Source organism: Archocentrus centrarchus, chromosome 2 (genome assembly GCF_007364275.1).
Source record: "Archocentrus centrarchus isolate MPI-CPG fArcCen1 chromosome 2, fArcCen1, whole genome shotgun sequence".
Taxonomy (NCBI): Eukaryota; Metazoa; Chordata; class Actinopteri; order Cichliformes; family Cichlidae; genus Archocentrus; species Archocentrus centrarchus.
The window spans coordinates 4520315-4532891 of record NC_044347.1 but is presented as its reverse complement, the minus strand read 5'-3'; the positions used below and the strand labels follow the sequence as shown (position 1 = coordinate 4532891).

The 12577-nt window shown below is 42.1% G+C and overlaps 2 protein-coding genes across 3 annotated transcripts; both read left to right on the top strand.

Moving 5' to 3' along the window:
* The first annotated feature begins 1398 nt into the window (after positions 1-1398).
* On the top strand, positions 1399-6485 carry setdb2 (SET domain bifurcated histone lysine methyltransferase 2). Of its 2 annotated transcripts, none has more exons than XM_030750010.1 (12): positions 1399-1953; positions 2550-2663; positions 2744-2848; positions 2925-3112; positions 3243-3518; positions 3656-3984; positions 4267-4436; positions 4510-4742; positions 5324-5372; positions 5445-5599; positions 5824-5912; positions 6002-6485. In XM_030750010.1, exons 1-12 carry the CDS (start codon positions 1917-1919, stop codon positions 6183-6185), a joined length of 1929 nt encoding a protein of 642 aa, XP_030605870.1. In that variant the 5' UTR covers positions 1399-1916; the 3' UTR covers positions 6186-6485. The 2 variants fall into 2 exon arrangements, with proteins under 2 accessions (XP_030605870.1, XP_030605879.1); XM_030750019.1 differs by having other exon boundaries at positions 5829-5912; positions 6002-6169.
* A 275-nt stretch (positions 6486-6760) lies between these two features.
* Positions 6761-11922, top strand: creg1 (cellular repressor of E1A-stimulated genes 1). The gene is made up of 5 exons (XM_030754058.1): positions 6761-7126; positions 9161-9280; positions 9413-9526; positions 10483-10571; positions 10733-11922. The coding sequence occupies exons 1-4, from the start codon at positions 6830-6832 to the stop codon at positions 10567-10569; spliced, it is 618 nt and encodes a 205-aa protein (XP_030609918.1). The 5' UTR covers positions 6761-6829; the 3' UTR covers positions 10570-10571; positions 10733-11922.
* Positions 11923-12577: the final 655 nt, after the last annotated feature.

Here is a 12577-nt window from a genome sequence, read left to right as displayed (position 1 = left end):
AAGCTCTGTTTACCTGCTGCCCTGAGCTCAGGCTCGCAGGCAGTCACGGGGAAAAGATACCTGATACCTGAAGTTCCCACCTGAACATCTGCTGTACCTGAATTCTGTCTCTAATAACAGCATCAGAGGTTATATATGCTTAATATTTAATTTCTGGGTCATTCTACAACTGGGGGGCAATCTAGGCTAAAATTAACCCTTTAACTTTTTCTGTAGTTTTTTTTTTTTAATAAAAACAAATAATAAACCACCAAATGATAACAGAGCTGTCCAGCTAGAGGGAGCTCGGGGTTAGAGTAACATGGATGAGTGGATATACTCCTTTTATTTGTAGATTATGACATAAATGTGACTAATAAAAGCTCAGGAGCACAGAAATGCTGTTTAATAATATTTTATATGTTATGCTAACAATCATTGGTGTTTTCTCAGAAAGATGTGATGGAGTGTGAAATCTGAGGATAAATGTAGATCTATAAATAAAAGAAGGAAACTTTGAGAGTAATCTGAGTAATAGGGCTGCAGTGGTTAGAGCAGCACGCTCAATGTAATCACAAAAGATTGGAAAACACAAAATATGTCAAAGAGGAGTGACCTTTGGTCGATCCATGGTGTCATCACAAGACACGATCGTGTCACTTCCTCTTTGTCATGTCACCGTTTCTTTCCTTTGTGTTTCAGTAACAGGGCTGCATGGATGTGCTGAGACATTTCAATAAAATATGTTGATATTAAATAAATTGGTTAAACAATCAGAGCCAAAAAAGTGGATTTATGTTATGATTTATTCTGCATTTTGTCTCAGGCATAATTTACACTACAATTTTTGCATTTTAGTATTTTGTACAGGGATTTTTTCCTAATTCACGGGTGGAACAGAACAGAAACTGTCCTGTACTTCTGTTACTGAGCAATGGTGCATTTGAGTGTTTAATGACTGAAATCAAACATGTTTCCATGTACAGAATGACCACAGCTAACATGACTGATCGATGTGTTTATGCATTGTGCGTGTTTATATCTGTGTACTTCTGCCTGCTCTTCCGTAGCCCCTTAACTGGCAAGGGCCCGGTGACGGGCCGTTTGTAGTCCCTTTTATATGGCAGGCTAGACCCTCCCATTTTTATTGACACGTCATTCGGCCAATCATGTAACTGGCTGCACCAAATCACCTGACAAAGCTACGTGACGCCCTCTGAGTATTATTGGCTCTGGGAAACCCATTTCTTAACATGATTGGCCGAATGAGGTGTCAGTCAAAATGGGCGGGTCTAGCCTGCCATATAAATGCACTTCATTCGGCCCGCGGACCAGACGCAGCCGATTAATAGGCTATGAAATGGGTTGTTCAGAGCCAATAATAACCAGAAGGCGTTATGTAGTTTTTGTCAGGTGATTTTTTTGCTGCCAGTTAAGGGGTTAAACTTTTCGAACATGTGTACAGAGGGACTGCAGAAATCCCTGACAGAGTGAGGTCAGGGAGCTGAAAGCCCTCAAGTCTCCGTACGGTGGCCGTTAGGGGCCATGTAAACTCAGAAACTTTAAACGGTTAAGGCAGGGGTGCTCATGCTGCATGATCGCAGGTTGTGCGGCTTTACTGGGCTGGGAATATCTGCTGCAATGCTTTGAAAAGTTTCCTTCAGTTTAGCCTGCTGCAGCTGTTAGCTACAAGCACAGCCTTTATTTATGGCTGCGAGCAGCTAGCTGATGATTAGCCTCCTAGATGAATGAATAACAGTACGGTCCAGGTGGAGGTGGTGGTGTTCGGGTTTAGTTTGAACTACTGCTTTTGGTTCGTTTGGTAGTTGAACTGCAGGCCCACCTATCCCCGCTGTCACCTCTCTGTTAGCTCAGAGTTAGCGTTAGCTCGAGTGTTTTTGTTCCTGTTAGCTGAGTGCTAGCAGGCTAACGCTGCCATGGAAACGGGAGATTCGCTGGATCCGCGATATGTCGGTAAGAACCGGATTTATAACGGAACCGGAGCCGATACCGGCCAGAGGGGCCGGAGGGCAGCACTCAGTAGCTAACCCGGGTTTAACCGGGGGGTAGTGCTACATTAGCCCCAGAGCTTCCCTGTTTGACCCACACAAGGAAGTGTGCGTGTGCGCGCGCGGGGGGGGGGGGGGGGGGGGGGGGGGCTGTCTGGTCCGGTCCACAGCCAACAAGCCCGGGTTACCTGGATCTAACCAGGTCCTATGTGGTCTGCGTGGGGAAATACACATTTCCACCTTATATGTGTGAAGAGTTTTTAATGATCCTGTGGGGTCTGCAGGAGGGTCTGGTCCACGTTTAAGAGGTCCTCTGCTGCTGAGGTCTAGATGGGAGAAACTTGGTTAAATATCACATTCTTCTTGTTGTAACATGTTGAAAATCATGTTTATTGTACCTACAAATACATTTATTGGTTATTTTAGCAGTTAAACTGGTCCAGGTTCAGTGGTTGTGGGTCCTGATGTGGTCCCCCCCCCCCCCCGTTTTTCTTCTCCAAACTCTGTACGTTTTTCGTTCATCTGATGCGATCGTTTGTCCTGATCCATTTTTTTCCCCAGAGAGGGCCAAAACGTTCTGGGCCGAGGAGGACGTGGATCAGGTCTTCAGCGGGGTTTTCCAGTACCTGGACCGTCTGAAGGCGGTCCTGAAGAGGAGCGCAGCCACAGACAAAGGTTCAGGCCCATGTCTGATGTGAGTGAGCGGGACACCGGAGAGCTTCCTGTCCTGATCTTTTCTCTCTGTCTTCACTCAGAGTACGTTCAGGCCTTCAAGCTGCTCGAGATTCTGGACTGCTGCTCCTCCTCGACCTGCCCTCAGGACCAGGACCCCTCGGTGGTCCAGGTGGTGATCGGCTCAGGTAGACCCCGGTAAACATTGAGGCTTCCCTCTGGTTATGTGTGTGAGACTCACTCCGAATACTTTTTCCTCTCCAGATGAGCTGCTGCCTGCTGACTTCCTCCAGCACAGCCCTTCTTCCTCGTGTTCCTCCTCCTCCTCCTCTCCCATCTTTCTCCCGTTTAATGGTCTGTCCAGTCCCACGGCGCCACCTGCTGACAGAGAAGAGCTGCTGCCTCCTCTGGAGCCCATCCAGCTGCAGTACCACCCCCACACCTGCTCCAAGGTGAACACAGGAAGTGATATCATTTCCTACAGTAATCTTTCAGAAGCAGCCAGACAATTTATTTTATCCCACTTTTATCTAAACATAAACCTTTCACCACTGAGGGGGCAACATTTTACTCTGCCTACAGGCCTGCTTAGCCAGTTTACCCAGCATGCCTCAGTCCACACCGCTGTTCTGGGGCCAGAACCCGCTAAAGATACCACTGCTCTGCGGCTTCAAGAGGCTGACCGCCATGCCACTGATTATTGCAGTAAGAGGGGGTGGAGCCTGGGACCGGGATCAGGAGCAGGAAGACCTGGAAAGCTGGGACGTCATCTACAAGGCGCCGTGTGGGCTGAGCCTCCGTAACTATGACGATGTAATGCTTTTCCTGTTGGCTACAGAGAGCTACGACATCCTACAGGTCAATACACAAGTGATTTGGTATCAATTATGTTCACTTTCTGATCATTTGGTCAGTGAAGGTGTTTTGGTGCATTCGAGGTCTGTCTGTAAATGACAGCTTCAGCTCATTAAACTGCATCCCTCTTCTTCCTGCAGGTCGACTTCTTCACCTTCAACCCCTCCGTGATGTTGGACCCTCCTTCGCTGGCGGGTTCTCAGCAACCTGAGCAGGACCTGAGCCGGGGGGCGGAGCCAACACCGGTGGAGCTGTGCGTCGGGGACGGCGGAGCCCGGCCTGCCGACTTCCGCTACAGGAAGGACCGCTGGCCGCACGGCTGCTTCCTGAGCCACAGCCCGGTACTGTTCAAGGCGTGCTGCGACTGCACGGACGGCTGCAGCGACGCGAAGCGCTGCGCCTGCATGGCCATGACCATTGGAGGGCGCCACTACCGCCATCACAGGCTGCTGCAGCCCATTCCATCAGGGTGAGGCAAACACGAAACTGAGCTACAGCAGGAGCTGCGCGTTCTTCGTAGATTTCGGTGTACAAATTTTACACATTTAGATGATTTCTGCCGACGTGCCCATGAGCTTCAGCACCTGCTAACCATCACGCCACAGTGCTGCCCTGTTTTTGTTTTTCTAGAGAAATAGAAGCAGGCTTGTTCATGAAATAAAAAGGTTTCTGAGTTTTAACACCCAGCTGAAACATGGATCAATACCTGATTGATCACTGACTGACTGTTACCATGGTTATCCGTCTGCAGCCTATTTGAATGCGGGCCGTGGTGCGGCTGTGACCGAGCTCGCTGTCAGAACCGTCTGGTCCAGAGGGGCATCAGGGTCCGCCTCCAGGTCTTTAAGACCCAGAACCGTGGCTGGGGGGTGCGTTGCCGTGACGACCTGGACCGCGGCACCTTCGTGTGCATTTACGCAGGTGAGTGCGGCTCAGTTTTCAGTGGCTTCACCCGGGCGGCCGTCTGTGAACCCATCCCGTGATCCGTGTGCAGGTGTGGTCCTGCAGAGGGTCCCGAGTCCCGCCGAACCGCAGCCGGCGAAGATGATGAGGTCGGACCTGCCGTCTGACGACGAGGTGGAGGTCGTCACCGAGTGGCTGGCCCCACCTGTGCTGGAGGGTCGGAGCAGCCTGCTGGAAACACCCCCGCCTGTCTCACCTTCACTGCATGTCCCTGTGATTCAAAGACCCTCTGACAGCAGCGCCGCCACCACGGACCGAGATGAGGTTTGTTTTTGACACGTGTGTGTGTGTGTGTGTGTGTGTGTGTGTGTGTGTGTGTGTGTGTGTAATCATTTATTTATTTATGCATATAAAAAAAGGATGTATTTCTATACATTCATCCATTTTCTTCTGTTCTTCTCCCCCTTCCAATGTGGTGACATTTAATTCTTTTACATTTTAATCCTTTAAATTTTATTGTACAGAGAGGAACTTTTTTATTATCTGTGAAAAGAAATTTTAATTTTTTTCCATGATTTTAATATTTTTAAAGATATTTTATTATTGTTCATTTCAGCGTTTTTCAACTTTATAAATATTTTTTTTCCAGATTACTTCCTAATATTGTTGACCATTTTCTTAAAGCATCATTCATAAATGTTTTTATTGAAATTTTTCATTTTTTTCCCTAATTTCTTAACCTAATTTTTATATCTGACAACATTTTCCATTATTTTAGATGATTTGTGAGTGCTGCATTCCTCTGAATATTTATGGTTATTAATTTAAAGTGTGTTTCATCATCATCAGTTTATGTCCTCATGACCTTCAGCTCAAAACAATCTGCTTCTGTGTCCGTGTGTCAGGTTCAGCCGGTGCTGATTGGAGGCCTGGAGCCGACGTCTCCTTCATCAGGTCAGAAATGCATCATTTAAACACACAGAATAAACATGAACAGCCAGTAAACGATTGGCTGCTGTGTGTCAGGTGACCAAGTGCAGGGCGAGAAGGACGCTGTGACGTCGGAGGATGATGGCGTGAGCGGCACGAAGGCGAGGAGGTATTTAAAGAGAGCGGCGACGGTGGACGACGTTTGTTTTGTGGACGCGAGCAGGGAGGGAAACGTGAGCCGCTTCATCAACGTGAGTCATCAATAAACTGATCAGCATATCTGTGTGGGACAGATGACATTTTATTAACTTCATTCATTTAATTGATCCTGTTTATAATCAATATTTATTATTATTATTATTATGAATTTTCTTTAGACATCAGTATGTTTGCATGTATTCTTGGAACCAAGGACGAAATAAACTTAATTAAATGTCAGCATTATTACTCACGTGACTTCTGACCTCGCCCACAGCACAGCTGCCTGCCGAACCTTTTCATCCAGAACGTCTTCACCGACTCCCACGACCCCGCCTTCCCCGTCATCGCCTTCTTCACCAGCAGGTGAGGAGGAGGAGGGAGAGGAGGCTGACCCTAGTGACTGTTTGTGGTCGTTTTAATAACCATGCTGTTGGTTTTTCTCTCGCTCTCAGGACCGTGTTGGCCGGCACTGAGCTCACCTGGGACTACTCTGCCACCGTGCCGGCCGATTCACCGCAGAAACAGGAAGTGCCCTGTCTCTGCGGTAGTGACGGTTGCCAGGGACATTTCACCGTCGAGGAGAACCTGTGTGACATTTGTGAGGACAAAGGTCAGGCAGCACCGAAGGCCCAGTGATCCTCCACGTTACAGGGCGGTTCCGAAAGTTCTTATAAAGTTTTTCTGAAACGTTTTTCATAATAAACAAAGTTTCAGCTGTGCAGTTTTATTCTGACACTGTGATGGATTTAATGTTTAATAGGTAATGCAACTTTTATTTTGTAACTGTGCTCAAAGTGTCTTTAAGCAAAAATAAACTCAAAGTTTAGAAACAAAGATACATGATTTTATTTTAAACAAAGATACATGATTTTATTCAGAATGTCCCAATGTATTCTTAACTACATTTTATTTTGAAAATTCATCTAAATGTGTTCATTACTGCAAACTTTAGTTTTTAAATTGAACTAAATATCCATGATATGTTTTTTGTTTTTTTTTGTTGCAACAAAACAAATATGAATCTCAATAGAAAGTTTTCACTAATAATATATATCAAATAAAATATTTCAAAATCAACAAAGGAAAGCAGAATTGTTGCAGGTCTTAATACTTCCCAATTTATTCGTATACAAAATTTATTTTGAAATGTTGGTTAATGGCTTCCGTTTGTAGAGCACTCGTGCTTTTATTTTGAAATTCCAGGCCGGATACTTGGTCTTGTTTATATCTCCTCCCTCGGTCCTCCTCACGGACTGACGTCCTGAACATTGAACCCGAAGATGATTGCTCTGTGGCGGCCTCTGTGTGTCCTCGTCCTCGGCCTTTTCTTGGTCTCCTTTTCCCCGTGTGGTTCGTCCCGGTTCCGAATCCCGCCTCACGATGAGGTGGCCCGGGTCGCGCGCTTCGTCGCGCACGAGGTGGACTGGGCCTCCATGGCCACCATCTCTACCCACAAACCGGTGGTGGGCCAGCCGTTCTCCAATGTCTTCTCGGTGAGCGATGGGCCGAGGGGCTCCAGCTCCGGGGTACCCTACATGTACCTGACCCGCATGGAGATCTCCGTGCAGGACCTGGAGGTGAGCCTGACCCGGGATATGCAAGCCGTACTGGGAGTGTTAGTGTTAAAACCGGAACCGAGTCCCCGTTCAGAAGTCTGTTTACAAACTGTAGAGTTCAGTGAAGCTGCCGGTATGTGACGTTTGCGGTGTTTAGAGTTATAAAAGTGTTACTGCAGAATACTTAATGCTCCTGAACTATAGAGGACCAGAACTGCCAAAAACTCAAATAAGTTACATAAAAGGTAAATAACCAAATATTTAGAAGTTTATTAGTTAAATAGTTTTTCTTTACTTTTTAAAAATGTATTATTTAATTTTTTTTCTTCTATTTTTGTGTCTTCCTTGTTATGGTTTATTATAGAACCCCCCCCCCCCCCCCCTAAAAAAAAAACCCAAAACATTATTTCAGGCAGTAAATAACACAATTACAGAATTTACTAGTTGTTTTTTCTATTTATTGTTATTTTAATTTTTTCTATTTTTATATAGCTTCTGAAATTAATATTTTTCTTTCTGCATCTTTTTCTTTGTTTATTTCTTTGCTTACTTAGTTACATTTTGTATATTCTTTAATTTTCATAGTTTCTTTTTTTTTATTATAATTTATTAATTGCTATTTTTTTCTCCTTAAAAATATTTTCGGTAATTTTACCCCTTAATCAAATTTGTTTCTATATTTTTTTCTACATTTTTGTGTTACATGTAAGTATGCAAATAATGGGGCTGTTATACAGTAACTGACAAATAAAAAGATACATAACTGGGCAGGAGTAAGTAGGTAAATGAATAAATATATTAAGAATGAAATAAAGAAAAATAATTATTAACATTATTTTGAATCTTATAATATTCTTTAATATTCAGTTTTATAATAGAGTTAAATGAGCTTCTGCAGAAAGTTTCAATATTATGTATAACTTCTGCTGAGATGTAGAAACATGAATATTTGAGCTTATAAAAACATTTTACATAAACTGTGATATAACTGGAGCATGACTCAGCAGTTTTCCTGGGAGTGACTCAGCAGTTGACTGTCACATGTCAGAGCAGAAGTTGAGACCACAGAAGAAGAAATGCATCCGTGTGAAATCTGCTGAGTTGACACAGAGAACGGGTTCTAATAAAGTTCAGCTTAAAGGTTCTGTTTTACGACAGGAAGTCATCAGAATAAAACGCAGAGCAGAGGCTGTTTATCTGGCAGAAGGTTATAAAGTTTGTTGAACTGAAAAGTCACTTCCTCGGGAATAAATTTTAGTGTCTTTTAATTGCTTTAGTTTTTCTCATTTTATTATTTATGTATTTTGATGTGTGTGTAGGTTCTCGGTTTTCCAGGTCACAGTAGCGTGTGGTGAAAAAGTGACTGCACTTTTAAGTTTCTTGCAAATTTTCATCTCTCATCTGAAAAGTTTCTGAAGAAGAAACTTAAACAAGTCCAGTCACTTTTTTTTCAAGCTCCATAGTTAATTTTGTTAATTCTCTTAATTCTCATTTTGAATTTATTATACTTACGGACTTCTGAATCCTTCATTCATATATGTTTTCTTCACTTTCTATTAATTTTTCGATATCAAATATTTGTATGTATTTATGTATATATTTATGTAAATTTTTGTATTCATTATTAACATTTTTATTTGTCTTACTTATCCTGTTTATAATTTATTTTTTATGTACCTACCTCCTGTTTATTTATGCATCCATTTTTCAATTTCATTAAATAGAGGAGTTATTTAGGAATAGAGGATTATTTTACATTTTAAAAATAAGTTAATGGTTACATTTTGTATTTGATTATGGAGCATATTCAAATACAAAATCTAGATATAAAATGAACATGATGTTTACGTTTTATTTGAGTTTTTTAAACGTATCCATAATTTGGCAGTTTTAGGCCTCCATATTCCATAATTTTTTGTGGGGAAAAGATTGCGCTGTATTTTCCTCCACACCTGTCTGGTTGGTCACATGTCAGCTTGTAAGGTATGCTACCTGTGCCAGCCGTGAGCTCACCTCTGTTACCTGAGTCACCTGTGCTGTGTCTGCTGCGTGCAGGTGAGCCCTGTGGCGTCTCTGTCCATGTCTCTGGCTCAGACTGATTACTGCAGGCAGCAGAGCTTCGACCCTCAGAGTCCGCTCTGCGCCCACATCATCCTGTCTGGATCCATGCAGGAGGTACACACACACACACACACACACACACACACACACACACACACACACACACACACACACACGTCTGTTTTTTGCACACCTGATCAGCTCTGACTGATCACATGACCTCCTCCTCCTCCTGCTGCTGCCCAGGTGAACGGGACGGAGGCGGAGTTTGCAAAGAAAGCGCTGTTCAGTCGTCACCCCGAGATGATCGACTGGCCGAGCGACCACAACTGGTTCTTCGCCAAGTTCAACATCACGCAGGTAATGCTACAAATACTACACAATAATACCACTATATTACTACAAGTCACATATACTACAATATCACACATGTACCAATACTACTAATACTGCTAATAATACTAGAAGTAATACTTGTTCTATTAATACAGCTAATAATAATAATAATAATACAACAAATACGATAATGGCCCACAGGTACTAGTAATGCTCATAATTTTACAAACAATACCACTAATACTATACTGATCACAATACTACTAATAAAACAACTGATACTACAGACAATGCTACTATAATACAAGTAATAAAACATCACACAGGCACAAATATGACTAATAATACTACAAAGATACTAACAAAACTAGAAATAATACCACTTATAATACTATTGATCCTGGAATGTCACTCAGGAAAAATTACAACACCATTAACAATACTTCTATTAATACTACAGACATCATAGTACTAATACCACTCATAGTAGTTCTACAAATACTGCTAATGCTAAATATTACTACTATTATATTACATCACTCAGCTACGTGTAGTACTAATAATGATAGATAATTTTACTAACAATAAAACATCACACAGTACAGGGAGTACACTATACTACTAATACAAGTACTACCACCTGGGAAAAGGTGCCAGTGGTACTGATAATGCTACTTGTAATACCACTGTAGTATTACTGATACTACAGCATCACTTAGGTATCAGTATGACTAATAATACTACAAAGATACTGCCAGGAAACTATTAATAATAATATTCATAATTCCACTAATATTTGACATGTAGTACTACCATCTCTAGTATTTTGTAGCATATTTAGTATTATTATTGATACCACAAATACTATTACTGTAGTACTTGTGGTACACAGACCAGAGGATTGAATCAGTGAGCACACCTGTGCTGCTCTCAGCCAATCAGACAGCAGGCAGTCACCCTGCTCCTCCTCCATGTTTCAGGTGTGGGTGTTGGATTATTTTGGCGGGGTGAAGACCGTCACTCCAGATGAATATTTCCAGGCAACGCCGTACAGGAAGCACCACTGACGGTCTGTAGTCCTGCTGTTCAATTTGTAGTCCAGCATCACTTCCTGTCGTAGCTCCGACCGTGCCTCTGTTTAAAACAGGAAGAACAGGAAGTTCAAATTAAATAAATATAATTTTTTAATCTTGTGGATTTTTCTGCTAATCCTGTTTTTTTTCTGTTCAGGATTCGAACCTTCGACCCGGAGACCTGAATGTCCGAGACGCAAAATCCTCCTCAGGAGCTTCACGCCAGTTAACCTGCTAATAATCATTTATGGGATGAATCATTCCCATCGTCTCTGCTTTTTCCTCATTTTAAAGCTTAAAGAAAACGTCTTTAATTCGACCTCAGAACGCGAAACAGCTGCAGGGTCAAAATTCATGCTTTTGACTGTTTTAATATCACCTCTAATGTTGATGTATGCATGCTCAGGTATGTGAAAAGGGTGTGCGTGTGTGTGTGTGTGTGTGTGTGTGTGTGTGGTTTTTAAAAAAACGCCAACTGTGCTGTTACAGTTTGTCCACTAGAGGGCGAAATCAGGCTGAAAAATTCAATCCCCCAGAACAGAAGAGGATCCATCCATACATCCATTCTCTTCCACAGGGTCAGGGGTCACCCTGTAGAGGTCACCAGCCTGTTTCAGGGCTAACACACAGAGACAGACGGCCATTCACGCTCACACCTATGAATATATTTATATGAATTCTTATTTTAATGAATTTAAAGTTAAGTTGGCAAACAGACTTTAGGGCCGCATTAACCCTGCACAGCACTGCAGGCGTCAGCGTTCTGTTCGGCCTCGCTGCGGCGGCTCGTTCGCTCACAGGGTTTCGTGTGAGGTTTCACACATTTTGCCCCGGATGCAGTTTTTCTATCATTTTAACCACCTGCACTTTATGAAACACAAACTCAGTTTTTAGTGAATGTGGCAGGAGAACTTACCTATTAATGACCACACTAACTACGTTTCCCACGAGTCTTTGCCATCAGCAGGCTGTTTAAATCTCATGGGTGGTTAGTAAAAATTTATTTGCCAAAATCTTCAATTTTATTTTAGATATCAGTGATTTAAACAGCCACAGACCGTCCTTCATATTTTTAAATAAACAGATAACTGGTGTCTTTTTTAGAGAAATAATAATAATGGGACTGTGTACAGCAGGGGCGTTTTCCTTTGTTGTGGGCGTTGACTTATTTGGGCGCTGTTAAAAGGGGAGGAGCTTGTGAGCTTTTGCCTTAAACTTCGTTGTATATGTGAGAAACTTTATGATCTTCACGCTGAAGATGAATCTGCACTTTGATAAAAGTGGAAGTTTGCTGTGAAATGTTTATTTTTTGAAAGGAAAATAAAGATTTGTGTTAAAAAACCAAAAGTGTCGTCATTTTTTGTTTTATAAATACAAACTGATCCGACACAGACGTTTATGTATGTGAGGAGATGAACTTTAGATATACAGCATGTTTATTTTGTTCTTTCCCCCCCGCCCACTTGGTTTTAGTTCCTTTCGCCCTCTGATTTCATGTAAAATAAACAGGTTATTTTCTGTCCGCACAGCTTTGTTTGGAGGTGAGTGCAGAATCATTGAAGCTCTGCAGCGCTGAAATAGATAACGAACTTTGATTAATGAGTGAAGGTGCTGCAGATATGGAGGACAAAACATTACATTCTGAAATTAAAAGATAATTAATAAAATGTGGAAACTTATATTTCCTATTTTACTTTCTCGTATTTTTTTCAGTTTATTTATTTATATTATCTTCTTTAATTATCTCTAATTATTTTTAACTTTTAAAATATTGTTTTTTCACATTATTTTACCCACCTAACCCCATTTAAGTGTTTATTTTATTTAATCCATAAATTAAAAGGAAACAAAGTGGGAACGTAAATGATACCAAGCACCTAAGAAGAGACTTTCCTGATGACTTTATGGTCTCAGTTTCTAGTTTCAAGTCTCACTGGACAAACCATGAGGGGCGTGTTTTATCCAGTAAAGTATGCTAATGTAGCCATCATTTCCTCAGTGT

Excerpts from the sequence above, each read along its gene's own strand:
- creg1 (XM_030754058.1), top strand. The coding sequence starts at position 6,830 with ATGATTGCTCTGTGGCGGCCTCTGTGTGTCCTCGTCCTCGGCCTTTTC. Across the intron at positions 7,127-9,160 it reads TCTCCGTGCAGGACCTGGAG|GTGAGCCCTGTGGCGTCTCT; the intron begins GTGAGCCTGACC and ends TGCTGCGTGCAG. Across the intron at positions 9,527-10,482 it reads CCAAGTTCAACATCACGCAG|GTGTGGGTGTTGGATTATTT; the intron begins GTAATGCTACAA and ends TCCATGTTTCAG.
- setdb2 (XM_030750010.1), top strand. The coding sequence starts at position 1,917 with ATGGAAACGGGAGATTCGCTGGATCCGCGATATGTCG. Across the intron at positions 3,985-4,266 it reads CTGCAGCCCATTCCATCAGG|CCTATTTGAATGCGGGCCGT; the intron begins GTGAGGCAAACA and ends ATCCGTCTGCAG. Across the intron at positions 5,600-5,823 it reads ACGTGAGCCGCTTCATCAAC|CACAGCTGCCTGCCGAACCT; the intron begins GTGAGTCATCAA and ends CCTCGCCCACAG.